This window comes from Hippoglossus hippoglossus, chromosome 7 (genome assembly GCF_009819705.1).
Source record: "Hippoglossus hippoglossus isolate fHipHip1 chromosome 7, fHipHip1.pri, whole genome shotgun sequence".
In the NCBI taxonomy this organism is placed as follows: Eukaryota; Metazoa; Chordata; class Actinopteri; order Pleuronectiformes; family Pleuronectidae; genus Hippoglossus; species Hippoglossus hippoglossus.
In genome coordinates, this window is record NC_047157.1 from 15,722,232 (window position 1) to 15,734,332 (window position 12,101).

Here is a 12,101-nt window from a genome sequence, read left to right on the forward strand (position 1 = left end):
ATTCATGTTGATCTGCTTTTTACCTTCTAGACTCAGTTCATTGCAATGCAGCGCAGGAAGCAGAGGGAGAAAACAGGGGATCTTTTTCTGCAGCGTCGGTCAAGCCTGTCTGCTATTATCATTTCACAAATATTTTAACTACATTGGGACCTAAATGCGAAACACCTGCACATGAGCTTTACATCAGGTTTCACGAAGCCGAGCCAAAGAATGTTTCTAAACTGGACACTTGGCCACGTTTCACTTCAAATATTTGAGTTTTTATTATCCTCTCTTTCTTTGTGAAAAGACTCTGAATGCCAGAAAACCATTCAGAGGATTATCTGTGCCATCTGATAAGCGTGTGGGCGACAGATAACCTCAGGTGTGCAGAGTTACAATAACCGCTCCACCCCCAGTGACCTCCGCTTGGAGGAGCTGCAAAGGGCAATCCTGTTTCCATTATCTGTTGAATTTGTATGAAGGATGCTGAATTTTTCCAGCAGATGTTTCCAGTGACAGTTCTGAGGAAAATGTATAGCCAGGTCTCAATAAAAAGGTCAGGCAAACAGAGTGTCGGCTCCTCAGGAATTCAACCTCTTTAGCCTCTGACCCACATTAACAGTTTTCACAAACAGGATTTTTCTCCCTCTAAAGCTTGTCGGGATCCTGTGATTCGCAGAACATGATTCAAAACAACAAATGAATCGGAAAACAAAAGGAATAAATATCGGGGGGAAAATTATATTGACAGCTATAACCACGAGACACAGCAGTTACTGACACGTTGAGCTGAGCTGAAACAATAGCGGATTGAGTGATTGGTTGGAACTATTTTGACTAATGATTATCAATGGGTTGTGTCAGATAAATGTGAGAAAAGAGTACTTTTGTCTAATCAAAAAGTACATTTCCAGACAAAGGACTTTCTGTGGAATAATTCCAGCTCTATAATTGATTGATAGATTTTTATTATGCCAATAATTAAATAGTTCTAATATGCAAAATACCAGAATTCAATCCTTTGCTTTGTTTTGATTATTATAAAAAACTGAATATCTTCTAGTTTTGTACTCTTGGTTGGACAACCTGAATTAAATCACTTTAACTGTGTGCAGCATTTTTTTGCAATATTCTTGCATTTTGTTGACAAAACATGTAAAGAACAAAAATAAAACTCAGCAGAGCACATACGTTGGCCAAGACCCAACAGTCCCTTTAAATTCAATCCAGCTGCAATAAATTGTAAACAGATACACATGATGTACCCGAAGTTCTTTTCAATCAAGATCCATTAAGTGTTCCCTGAGAAATCAGAACAAACGTTGCAAAATTAACACAATACCTCTCAATGTTAAAGCATGTGAAAAATAAACTGGACGGATTACCACGAAAATTGGTGAAAGGATCCGGTATCTCGATCACAGGGCGGATCGGTACCAACATTTAATCTTCCCTGACTCATACCGCCCCCCCCCCCCCCCCCCATCATGTTTCATGGAGATCTGGTCAGTGTTTTTTGTGTAATCTTATTCAAACACACAAATCAACCAAAGGAACAGGGGTGAAAACATATCCTCCTTGGCTGAGGTAATAAATTGCCAAAAGAATCTGCTGATCAATTGAAGAAAATAATTGTAAGCTGCATCCCAAATGCCAAGAATCACAAATTTAAACCGTATCCATGTATCATCATATCCCCTCATATAACCAACCCCAGACAAAGCGGGACCAGACTGTGCCAAACTGGACTGGATTTTGTCGGTTTAACGGATGACACCAATAACTGTGGCAATAATAACCTTAAATCAGCATTAAAGATAAATAGCCAACAAAATGGCCTGTCCAATGTTTAACTGTTAACTGTGGCCTTTTGACCCTGCTGTCTCTAATCCTCTCCCATTCATTAATTCATGCTGCGGACCAGTGGTGATCCAGACAAATCCATTCCAAGTGGCTGGCCTCGGGGGTTTCTATCCGCTCACTTTGCTGCTCCAAAATGAGAGAGGCTGCTAAATCAGTTGTTATAATGACATAACACACACACACACACATATCATTTCCATCCCTGACTCCGCTGTGATGTAACTACAGAGAGTACCCGAGACAGATTCTTGAATTTGGCTTCACCTCTCCCTCATCCCCACCCCTCTGCCTTTAGGTTGGATTAATGGTCACCCTGTGTCCAGATGTTACATACTGATGGAGGAGGGAGGAGCTTGAAGCCTCCTCTAACCTACAGGTCTCACTCTGAACAGCCTTCATCAAGATCTAATATCTTATATGGAAGATCTTCCAAACTAGAGAAATGTTGTGAAGACATGAGAGCTGGCAAACAAATGAAGGTTTTGAATGTGTCCATATAAATAAACATGGAGTAAATTAGTGAAATTAAGTGTTGGGTTGATGTTCTTTAATATACAAGGCTGTCAGGTCACATCTGGATGGGACCGGCGACATCATTAGTGCACGACTTGGTTTAGAAAATATTGGGGATGACTTACACCAGACTCCAGGATATGCTTTGTAGGCCAACTGTTTTGTCCCCCCCCCCCCCCCCATATGAAGATCAACAGGTGTACATTGTCACAGGAGCAACGGTGCATTGAGTATCTCATTATTACTATCAGGGTATTAAAAGGGGCTCCGGGGACATAAGAGGATGACTGCACAAGGCTGTTGGTTCCACGATCACACACTAGCCTAGCATGTACCTGGCTGCTGTCACTAATACATTGGGATTCCCAGACAGCGGCTACACGTTGGGACAAGCCGCCAACGAGCCATTAAGATTACACCTCCACAGGCCAACAACTGTTGTTTTCATGTTTTCATGTGCCAAGTCACTGAAAACAAACATGGAAACTGATCTGATCCCACAAGGAACCCGTGCTGCTGTGATTTTGTGGATAAGATAAAACTAAAACCCCAAGCATGCTTTGGTGTGTATGGTAGCTATCAGCTGTCTCTACGCCTAGAACATTCCCTATCTGAGGAATTGTGTTTTTGTCTTGGATAAATGGGGTAAAAAAGCTATTTTTTTGTCGCATTCCCCGCGAAATGATTTGGTATTTCTGTGAAAATGGGTCGTTCAAGTGTTGCCAAAGCCTTCTACCTGCTGGAACTGTGAATAACCTCACTGTCTGTCTGCCATCCTTGCAGGCAGGCCCATTCTGTCTGCCCAGACACTAGCACAGCCAAAAAAAAAAACACACACACACACACACACACACACACACGCAGTCAAGATTTTAGGCCACAGCTCATTTGTGCGCTACTTTCTCTGATTAAAGGATTTCCCCCCTGATGATCGATCTCTGCCTGTGAGGAGACAGCTGTAGCACACAGTGTTATTATCAACACAGCCTGCTTTCTTTATGCGATCTTGTCTTGGCTCCAACTCTGGTGAACACAGGCCCGTGTGTGCAGAGATGCTTTGCAGGGATACAGAAATAAAGAAAAAGTGCTTTTGCCTTTGTATAACAATGGAAGACAAACACAACAGGCTTCTTACCTACGGTGGCACCGTTAGGAGACACGATCCCCAAGTGGAGTATAAATCCCAAGCAGAGCAACCTCATCGCCATCTCCAGAGCAATGCCCGGTGGCACTGCTGTTAGAAGGGAAAGGAGGAAAAGTTGGCTGGATTTCTGAGACCAAACAACCCGATCAGCCACCTCATCCGAACCCCGCTCAGTTCAGTGGGTTCGGGGGCGATTGTCCGTTCAGCTGCACCCTCAGCCCCGCAGCGCACGGCGGCCGCTTCACGCTGGCTTGTAATAAAAGGAGGGAGGCTACAGCTACAGTCCGGCGAGGCTTCGGTCAATGCAGCAGCGCAGACATGTAGATCTCTAATTGATTATCGGCTTTCAAACATGATGCACGGTGTAGCCTCGGTGTGTGTGTGTGTGTGTGTGTGTGTGCGCGCTGGGCTCTCTGTTTCACCACCACCACCACCACACCATGCCACTGGAACCGTCCGCTCGCACTGAAGCCCCCTGCAGCAGCCGCCCGGCCCCGCTGCGCTCAGCTCATTCCGGGCCGAGCTGGAAAGAATCAAATTTAAAAAGTCAAAGCTTCGCGTTCGCTCGCGGCGCCGATGTCTCCCCGTGCGTGTGGCTGCACGAGCTGGATGGTGAATCTCTCCAGCTCCTGCGCTGTGGACGAGCCCGTGACGTAACGCTCGGCTCCTCACAAAAAAAATGGGATAACCGAAGGCGGCGAGTGCGCGTCTGCGCATGCGCCAACACACCTCCCTTTCTCCTATTTCATGCTCTTTTTCCTCAGCCGTGGAGGTGAGAGAAGAGAGAGAGAGAGAGAAAGGCGGCGCTGCAACTGGTGCCCCACGATCCGCCATGTTGGCTCAACGTCCATGAATGTTTTTGTCGGGCCCCTGGTGACCCCCCCACTGTACATGTGATTGTCTCCTCAGGAACCGAGAAACCAACCAGTTCACTTGAGCCGAAGTGATGGATTAATTTATCAATTGGCCCAATTGATTAGTTCATTGGTAGAAAATCTATTTCACCAATTTTGACAATGCAGAGGTCATTTTTAAGAAGAAATACAAAAGTATCAAATATTATATCGAAATTTGTCTCATTTGGGCTTAACATGGTGCAAAAAACCCAACAAAACAAAAACCCTATTGACAGGGGAAATAAAACGTAGAAACCTCAGAGATAGAGCCACGTGTGAGGAATCCCTCTCCCAGGATAGAGGTGTAAGAACATCAGCAAAATAACAGTATTTACAACACTGATTAGAAGAAACCAGCTTCCCAAGCTTTTCTGTGTAGTCACACAGCAAAATGAAAGCAATTAAGGATCCAACTTTTAAACAAACTGTAACAATTGATTACAAAATTCATGAATTTAGGTCATCAAACGAGAGTCCAGACCAGAACTACAAGATGGAGCCAATCACAGCTGATTTTAGTATTTGGTACTTCACTGGTTCAACTTTATGAAAAATCTGATATCAATCAGTTTAATGATGTGGAGTAAACCTGAGGCTTTTAGGCCCCTGGAGGTCTGGGTCCCAGTAGTCTGCTTTGTGAGTTAGTAATCCAGCCTTGTTCACAGCTGCTGGGCCTTTCTTTATTTATTTATTTCTTACGATTTACAGTTTAGACTCCATGTAGGTCAATGGCGGGTTAGTGAGTAAAAGTTATTTATAATAGCCAACTTGCTCATTGGAAGATTAAATCATCCAAATCATTTAGATACACAAACATTTTATAATCTACAATTGTACTGTATGCTGTGACAAGTGACAATTTATTTAAATCTTTATTTACTCTAATTCTTGTTTTTTGGGAATCCAATAAATCACTTTCAAATTGTGATATTTGCATAGGAGCTCTGCTTTTGAATCACAGTTTATTGGAGGCATTTAATAAGTAATTTTCTGTAACGTCTAAACTAAATGGTGGAATCTCACGTTGATCCAATTCACTTCTCTCTTTTTTTTTTTCAAGCTTTGCACGCTCAGAAATGCACCTAGTTAACAAAACAAACTTCAGTGATAGTTCAATGAAAGGTGTATGTAACCTACATTAAAGAAACTCTTCGATAGGCGCATTCTTCACTAAATCATGCCCCCTAGCGGTATATGTGGATATTCAAATTCAGTCAGATCGTTATGAAGTGGACCTGCCTGCAGGTTTTTGGATATCTGTGCAGGTGCCGTAGGGCAACAGTTTCCTCAGCATCAAGGGAAAGTAAGCAATCACCAAATAGATATGTAATCGCATTATACTGCAATGAATTCTATTGACTGGTTAATATTGTACGTTAGTGAAAAAAAGACCTAAATCCATCTGAACATCAGATAAAAACCCAATCATAAAATAACAAAAATAAAGATTTGTCATGAGTTATTAAAACATATTCTCCATGAAAAGTGCAAATGTAATAATCTCAGAGATTTCAACAGAAGTGTAATCTTTATGAAATTATTCTTTGGAGTTGTGAATTAAATCCTGGATCTTCTCATGGACCATACAAACCTGCAGGGGGCACTGAGTACTTACACAACAGAGAGACATCCAGACTCACTCATTTTACTGATGTAACACAAAGAGCCCATGGATGGGTTATGTGATTAAAAAATGAACTGGCACACTTTCTGAGAATACTCTGATCAAATAAACATTTGGTTCAAAGTGGAACGTGAGAGGATCTTCACCCTGAACAACGGTTTTATTACCAAAATGCTCTTAACCGCGCTTCCTGCCAATCCATATCCTTATGCAGTGTGTGTCTTCTTTTCCCACAGTTACTTAATCTTTGCATACAAGAAAACAACAGGTGTGTGTTTCACAGCAGTCAGCGACCTTACTGCCCCTGGTGTTAAGAATAAACGTGCCTTTGAGGGGGTTTCAGCTTTCACATGTTTACCCAGAGCCCGAATCACAGGGGAGAATGTGAGGTATGTGGAGAATCTGTGAAAAACATGCATGAAGTGTCTGAATCCAAGCACATTTTCACTCTTGGGATGCAAAAAAAAATATCGATGCAAAAGTTAGGGGAACATAGTTCAAATCACAGCATTTTATATGTGTTGCTTTTTGGCAGCTGTACTCAGTCAGTCCATGTGTTTCAACAATGCTCCGTGTAAAGTTCCCTTGAAAACACTATTTTCTTTTGGATGCCGGGGGAATTTGTTTGCTTTTTAATTAGCATTGCTGTCTCTGCTGTTTGTCAACACAGTGAATCAACATGATTGCTGGTGTTACCTCAACCTGAGAATGCCCCCTTTGTGGGAGGAGGGCTGAGCACTGTCATGCAGGAGAGACAGACGCCAGCATGCTGTGTGGGAGACAGCTTGAAAGAGTGCCAGCGTAAACACTCCCAGACCACATGTTCTCCCAGGGCAGAGGGGCTGGCCTCTCTCCAGGCACATCTGCACACAATCCCTCAGCTTTGAGCCGAGCCTGCCAAGGAGACAGAGCAGGGCAGAGGAAGGAGAGCATAAGTGGGAGAGGAGCATTCCCAGACAGGGAGAACCTGCTTCATCTTTGTCAGTACTGTCAGCAATGAAAGTGACGAAACATCTGAAAGAAACAATGAAACGCACAATGGGAGGATCACATGAATCCACCACCTGTCTGCAGAGCTAATGCACATCCGGTGTGTGAAGGCCGGCCACCTTCTTTGCAACTGTACGTCTGTATCACTCCACTGATTTCACATGCCAAAGTGTGCTTGGCTTGAAATGGTTCGCCAACCAGCCCATATCCTTGAGAGAAGATGGATTACTGCATAAATCAAGCTGCTGACTCACAGGCAGCCACGATGTGCATCTGGAGCTGCACTGCATGCATGCACTACATCATGTCTGTAATTTGTCCCTCATTTTTTACATTATTCTGATGCACTCTTTCAAAATAAATAACCTTTAACCCTCATGGCTAAATGTAAATATGAATGTAATCCTGTCCGTCTCTGACATGTCCCCCACTCCAGCCTCTCTCGGGGGGGTGCTGCCCTTTGGCTCGCTGGTAAAGTGTGGCTTTGTGCGTGTGTTTCACAGAGAGGTAATTACTGAGCAAGCTATGCTGACAACACCTGAGGAATGTGGAGCATGCACCAGCGGCCTGTGTTCTCTTAACCCTGCCATCACTCACCCCACCTCAATCTCTCCCCCATCTGCAACCCTCCCCCCATGCAGCCCACTATAGTGAGAGCCAGACCCAGTCCAATCCAGAGTTCACCCTGACATTTTCACAGGAGTCTTAGACTTGTGGCCACGCAGGTGTTGTTTTATGTAATATTGTTGCTGTTCTGCCAGGAAACACACTCCAACTCCAGATTGCCCTAGATGAAACTGCTTGATAAACAAAATTGTATTGTAGGATACAGTTACAATAACATCAGATTTTTGTATTATCTGAAACCCTGTACAAAAAACCCTCAACTCCCAGCAGGCCCCACCGTTCCCGTTGCTGGTGAATTTACTGTATGTGTTGGCTGACTCAGGCTCTCTGCTGACTGAGTCACTCCCCAAACTGTCCTTGAGCTCTGTGGAACTCACAGCCCATCTGGCCGAACACCCGCACACACATATCAAAACATCGCATGGATCGAAGCCGGGGGAGTGAACAACTCTGTGTGACCTAATTGTGGTGTAGTCCAAAAAAATGTCAATATCTAGCTGGGGAGAATGATGGCAACACGGAACAATGTTATTTTTATGGAAATGCAACCAAGGCATAGAGGTTTGAATGTGTGTGTGTGTGTGTGTGTGTGTGTGTGTGTGTGTGTGTGTGTGTGTGTGTGTGTGTGTGTGTGTGTGTGTGTGTGTGTGTGTGTGTGTGTGTAGAGAGAGAGAGAGAGATTATGAATTCAGCTGAGCCTCTCCCATCTGTCTGACTCGCCCATCATGATGAAATCAGAATGAAATCCCTTGTGCATGTACATCAACACAAGTGCACATTTCCGTGATGCTGAATCTAGACGCTTTATGTAAATGCTATGGCTAGAGAAAAAAACACACACCTGACATGGCTGAGTGAACAACAACATATGTTTTCCGCACACTTGAGGGTTAATCAGTCAGGATATGCAAGACAAGGCAAAAGGGTCAGGGGATTTAGTTGCCAGGCAACTTCTGTTGATACCAACACTTTTTTATTCATATGATGAGAGCCATGTAAAAGCATGATGACTGATGAAGAGACAGGGGTATGTGGGAAGATGTGGGCAGTTATCAAGTGTTATTTCAAAATTAGGGTAAAAACCCGAAAACAATGATAAATGGAAATTAGAATTATGGCTCTAGTTATGTCACATTACATGTTTAAACTGCAGTATGTGATTTTATATATATCTCATGTGTGCTATTGTATTTTTTGCAAACAAATACATGTGTCTCTTACTGTCATACAAGTTAACAGCCGAGGGAGAATGTCTTGGTTTTCTGATTATTGGATTTCAATGAGATATCAGGCCTTTGCCTATATGTCCACATGAAAACATTTTCAATGGTTTTTATTCTTTTATCCATGTCATAGAGTAGCCCTGTTACTACTGTAGAAAATGATTATCCACCCCTTAAACAACGTCTGACAATAGATACATGTCATTTGTTTAATGTGCCATGATGAATTTCAATGCTTTTCCACCCTCAGGGGACACATCTGCTTTGCCTGGCAGTGAAAACTGCAACCAGATAATCTGATGTTTTCTTAGTATTATCTGTAATATATGTAACATATTTCGATGTCATTTAGCCATAGTTTGGTCCAGATTAGAAGATGAGGCTGTGATTTTGAGTTTGTAAAATTATTTTCCTGTTTTTATCAGGTGACCCTATAGTCTGCTTTAGTCTTTTGTAAAGACACAGGTGAGATTTTGTTTTCAGCACCTCCCTCCACCTCTTGACTTGAATAACCCTATAGTGTCACCCAGATGACAAACGGGAGGAATTTAAATCACATTTTGGAGTTGAATGTGTGCATATACATGACAGCTGTTTCTCCCAAAGACTTGGAACAACATCAAACTCTACATTCACCTCAGCAATGAACCTTTAAACGTTTGTTTTAAAGGTTTTCAAACACTGAGAAAACAAGGGACTGGCTGAAAATGCCCTGAATGATCATTTCCAATAGATTCAATAAAACAAGCATAATACTCTCTATGAGAACATTCATTAATTCACTTTCACTTTGAGTAAATGAAGACAAATGAAATGTGCTACAACATACTACATACAAATACTAACTTTGGCTTGAACTACTTCAGTTAAACTTGTTTCAGGACATAGAGTAAGAGTGAAAGTTATTCCATGTCATGGTGAAGAATACTTCCTCCTCAGGAAATACATGTAGTAGTGGTGAGCTATTCCTTTTCATCTCTGGTGCATTATTGTCCCTTGACCTGAAGCTCATTTAGTTTGACACTAAAGCCAGCTGCTAAAACATTAACTAAAGATTCAACCTAACCCTAACCCTAACCCTTCACTACATCATATTTCATGATTTAACCACACTTTGTTTTGATTTGTTTTATCTTATATTATTTACAAGTACATCATTAGCGGTTAGTTCCAAAGGGCTCTGTCCTATGAGTAAAAAAAAAAGTATTAAGCTTTGTGCTGAAGTTTGAATAGTGCTAGGCCTGTATGAATTAAATGTATAATAATAATAATAATAATAATAATAATAATAATAATAATAATAATAATAATAATAATAATAAACTAGGGCTACGTTGTAGCACTAACGGGCCCGAGCACAGGCATTTTGAAGCCTGTTGCGGTTAGTGGAGAGAGCGATCAATGACCAAGCGCACGTCTCCGCGTTACATGCGTTTTGCGCACTGCGTCCGTCACATGTTGTCAATCCTTGCCTGCTAATTGCTCATTACGGTCCACGCTATCAATTGCACATCACACTGTGAACATTTTATGTAAATCGAATGATAGTTGTAAAACAAAGCGTACTTCCTGTTGCCAGTAGGTGGCGCCAGCACTATTATTACATACAGACTAATAGATCTGTTCAAGGAGGGGCTCTGATGTAGCGTGAGCAATTTTGTGTCAATTGGACAATGTTACAACAACTTAATTATCACACTGATCAGTAGGTGGCGCTATGACCCTGAACTAATATTAATATATGGAGCTGTTCAGGTCAGGATTGTGATCATAGGTCAGTAGTTCGGAGCCGGTTGGATAATGCAGAGTGGATTTACAAAGTACTTCCTGTTTCATGGCGAATCAGTAGGTGGCGCTATGACACTGAGGAAATATTGACACATAGAGCTGTTCAGGCTTGGTCTCTGTTCATGAGACATCAGTTTGGCGGTGATAGGACAATGCACACTGGACTTATGACAACATCATCTCCTTTGGCGAAGGATGAACCTTCGCCGCACCTCAATGTTTACACGGTTTGAGGAAATGTCACAATTCTGACCATGATCCAATGACTTGACTGATCTCTTTTGAGCTGTTTATTGTAAAGCAGCCAGGAGCAGTTCATCAAAGTAAAAACATGTCACTTCCTGTAGCCAGCAGGTGGCGCTGTGATTTTAAGTCAAGATTTCTGTGTAGATGTCACCAGGCCGGGACTCTTGTCTTACATGTCGAGGCAGATTATATCTCCATCTTGTTGAGATGACATTCCCAGAAGTTGAAGTTGATCTGATGAAAGCCCTAGGACAAGTTCATCAGAGTAAAATTGTAGAAAATGGCCATTAATATGGCGTTTGACGAAAAGTCCCAGTAATTTTATGCCTACATTATCAATGTCTTGAGACCCGTTTGATACAGTTTGACATGGTTGCGGTCAGTGGATGAGGAGGAATACATCCAAGTGTAAGACATGCAAAAAACAAGACATTTCCTGTTTCCACCAGGAGGCGCTGTGATTTTAAGTCACGATTTCTGTGTAGATGTCATCAGGCCGGGACTCTTGTCTTACATGTCTAGTTTGGACTCGATTGGACCAAATAAGTCCGAGATACAGAACCTCGTGTTTTGATGGCGTGTAATCAAACTTTGACGCCACGCCACGGTCACACGGTAGTTTAGATCTCCATCTTGTTGTGATGACACTCATCTCAATTTGAAGTTGATCTGATGAAAGCTCTACGACAAGTTCGTCAAAGTAAAAATGTGGAATATGGCCAAAATGGCCACTAAATCCAAAATGGCGGGCTTCCTGTTGCGTTTTTTCATAATGCTCCTTAAGACTTTTTTGTATGACTGGCCACGATACAACCTAGTTCCGATTTTGGTGAAGATCGGTCGAGGGGAAACCTAGGGGCTGCGTTCCAGGTGGCGCTGTTGAGCCATTTTGCCACGCCCATTTCCAAATACTCCAGAATACGTAAATTTTCACCACTTTCTAATTTACTGCAAACTTTAGAATATTTTTTAGCATGTTGAAGCGCTCAAAAAGCCAATTCATGAGGGTGATAATAATAATAATAATAATCCTTACAATTTCAATAGGGCCTCCCACCGTTCGGTGCTCGGGCCCTAATAATGTAAATGAATGTAATGTATGTAGGATTGTAAGATAAATATTGAATTGTTTTTCATAGGGCATAGGTGTCCCGTTGTTTATCATTTACCAATAATTAAATTTAATTCCATATGTATGTTTCTTA

At 42.2% G+C, this 12,101-nt stretch overlaps 1 protein-coding gene across 3 annotated transcripts in view; it reads right to left on the minus strand.

Moving 5' to 3' along the window:
* lrp1ab (low density lipoprotein receptor-related protein 1Ab) overlaps window positions 1–4,236 on the minus strand; it is an 88,608-nt gene extending 84,372 nt beyond the window's left edge. Inside the window, exon 1 of one of the 3 annotated variants that reach the window (XM_034591177.1) lies at window positions 3,494–4,199. In XM_034591177.1, coding sequence (XP_034447068.1) covers window positions 3,494–3,566 — 73 coding nt within the window. In that variant the 5' untranslated portion in view covers window positions 3,567–4,199. Of the gene's footprint in view, window positions 1–3,493 lie in introns of all 3 variants that reach the window. The other 2 variants (XM_034591179.1, XM_034591178.1) reach the window with 2 other exon arrangements.
* Window positions 4,237–12,101: the final 7,865 nt, after the last annotated feature.